Source organism: Geospiza fortis, unplaced genomic scaffold (genome assembly GCF_000277835.1).
Source record: "Geospiza fortis unplaced genomic scaffold, GeoFor_1.0 scaffold313, whole genome shotgun sequence".
Lineage (NCBI taxonomy): Eukaryota > Metazoa > Chordata > Aves > Passeriformes > Thraupidae > Geospiza > Geospiza fortis.
In genome coordinates this window covers 156555-157879 of record NW_005054582.1, presented here as the reverse complement: position 1 = coordinate 157879, position 1325 = coordinate 156555, and the positions used below count along the sequence as shown (strand labels likewise).

Sequence of the window (1325 nt, the reverse complement as noted above, 5' to 3'; positions counted from 1 at the left end):
ACTGAGGCTAGAGGTGCCCCATTGCCTCTTTTAGGACCCAACAGTGGGGCACAGGGTGGGCAGCGCCCTGGGTAGGGCGGGTACCCACCTGCAGCAGCACTGGGGGTGCCAGTGGTGGTGTGCACATGGTGCACATGGTCACGGCCACGCACCTGGGAGCAGGTGACAATGGGCTGGGATTGGTGCCCGCGATGGAGGGACAAAGGTGAAGCCGTCTCAGGCTGTAAACATCGCTGCTGCTCCGTGTGGGGCAGGTAGGCTTGGCCACAGGCCGCCGAACTCGTGACAGTGTTTGTGGTTTGTTGGCTGGGGACACCCGGGAGTGCCCCGGCCCCTGGCTGGGCTGACGTCACCCTGCCAGGCTAGGGGAGGAAGAGGAGCCGTCCAGTTTGTGGCCGGGAGCGAAGGCCGCGGTGACGCAGTGCCAGCTGCGTGCAGCCTGGCAGGTAGGCATGGCAGGTAGGCATGGCCTGGTGCCAGGCTGGAGGGGGCAGAGCCGCAGCCCCAGGGCTGTCCAGCCGTGCCAGGACCTCGTGCCTTCGGCCACAGAGCCCTGACTGGGCAGAGGAGGTGCCCCAAGGTGAGGCAGAGCCTCGTGCCACACCTGGCACACATCCCCCTGGTTGGATCTGCTGCCCAGGCTGTGAGACCCCAAAGTACCCAAGGGGCACCCAAACCTCAGCACTGGGGTCCCAACCATGGCCCCCCACTCGACTTGGGGCAGCTGGGCTTGGGAATCTCCTCTACCAGTGCCCCAGAAGACTCTTGGTGGGTCTGGGCTGTCCCGCTGTGCTCATCCCTAGGGCATGGAGCACACCTGAGCCAGGTGCCCACCGAGCCATGGGTGGTGCCATGCATGCACAAGAAGCGGTGCCAGGGTCGAGGCAAATGGCAGGAGGGATCCTGCAGGCAGCGCTCTCTGTGCCAGGGCAGTGACTGTGGCTCTCACACCCCCGCAGGGCACTGGCCACCCAAGCTGTGCCAGGCTCACTGTGCCACGTGCCACCAGCATGGCACCGCACTGGCACTGGTGCTTTGGCCAGCCCCTGGCAATCAGCACCTGGCCGGACACGGCCCTTGGCAGTGGCAGCGGTGCTGCCCCACCCACCCCGTGCCCGCCCTGCCCTGGGCCACCAGAGAGCTGCGGGTGGCACCTGGGCACCCCGGGAGGGGACCCGGGGCAGGGAGCTCAGCCCCATGCGGGCCAGGCCTGCCGGAGCGCGGCGGGGACGTGGCGAACCCGGCGCCTGCTGGGAGAGCTGCCAGGACCCGTCGGACGGGTTCGTCGGCTCTTCCCGCACCCCGGCAAGCCCGGGCCGGCGGGG

At 68.3% G+C, this 1325-nt stretch overlaps 1 protein-coding gene across 1 annotated transcript in view; it reads right to left on the bottom strand.

Moving 5' to 3' along the window:
* Positions 1 to 454, bottom strand: part of EFNA1 (ephrin A1) — a 5812-nt gene extending 5358 nt beyond the window's left edge. The window contains exon 1 of the mRNA XM_031064334.1: positions 354 to 454. Within this exon, the coding sequence (XP_030920194.1) occupies positions 354 to 454 (101 nt within the window). The remainder of the gene's footprint in view (positions 1 to 353) is intronic.
* Positions 455 to 1325: the final 871 nt, after the last annotated feature.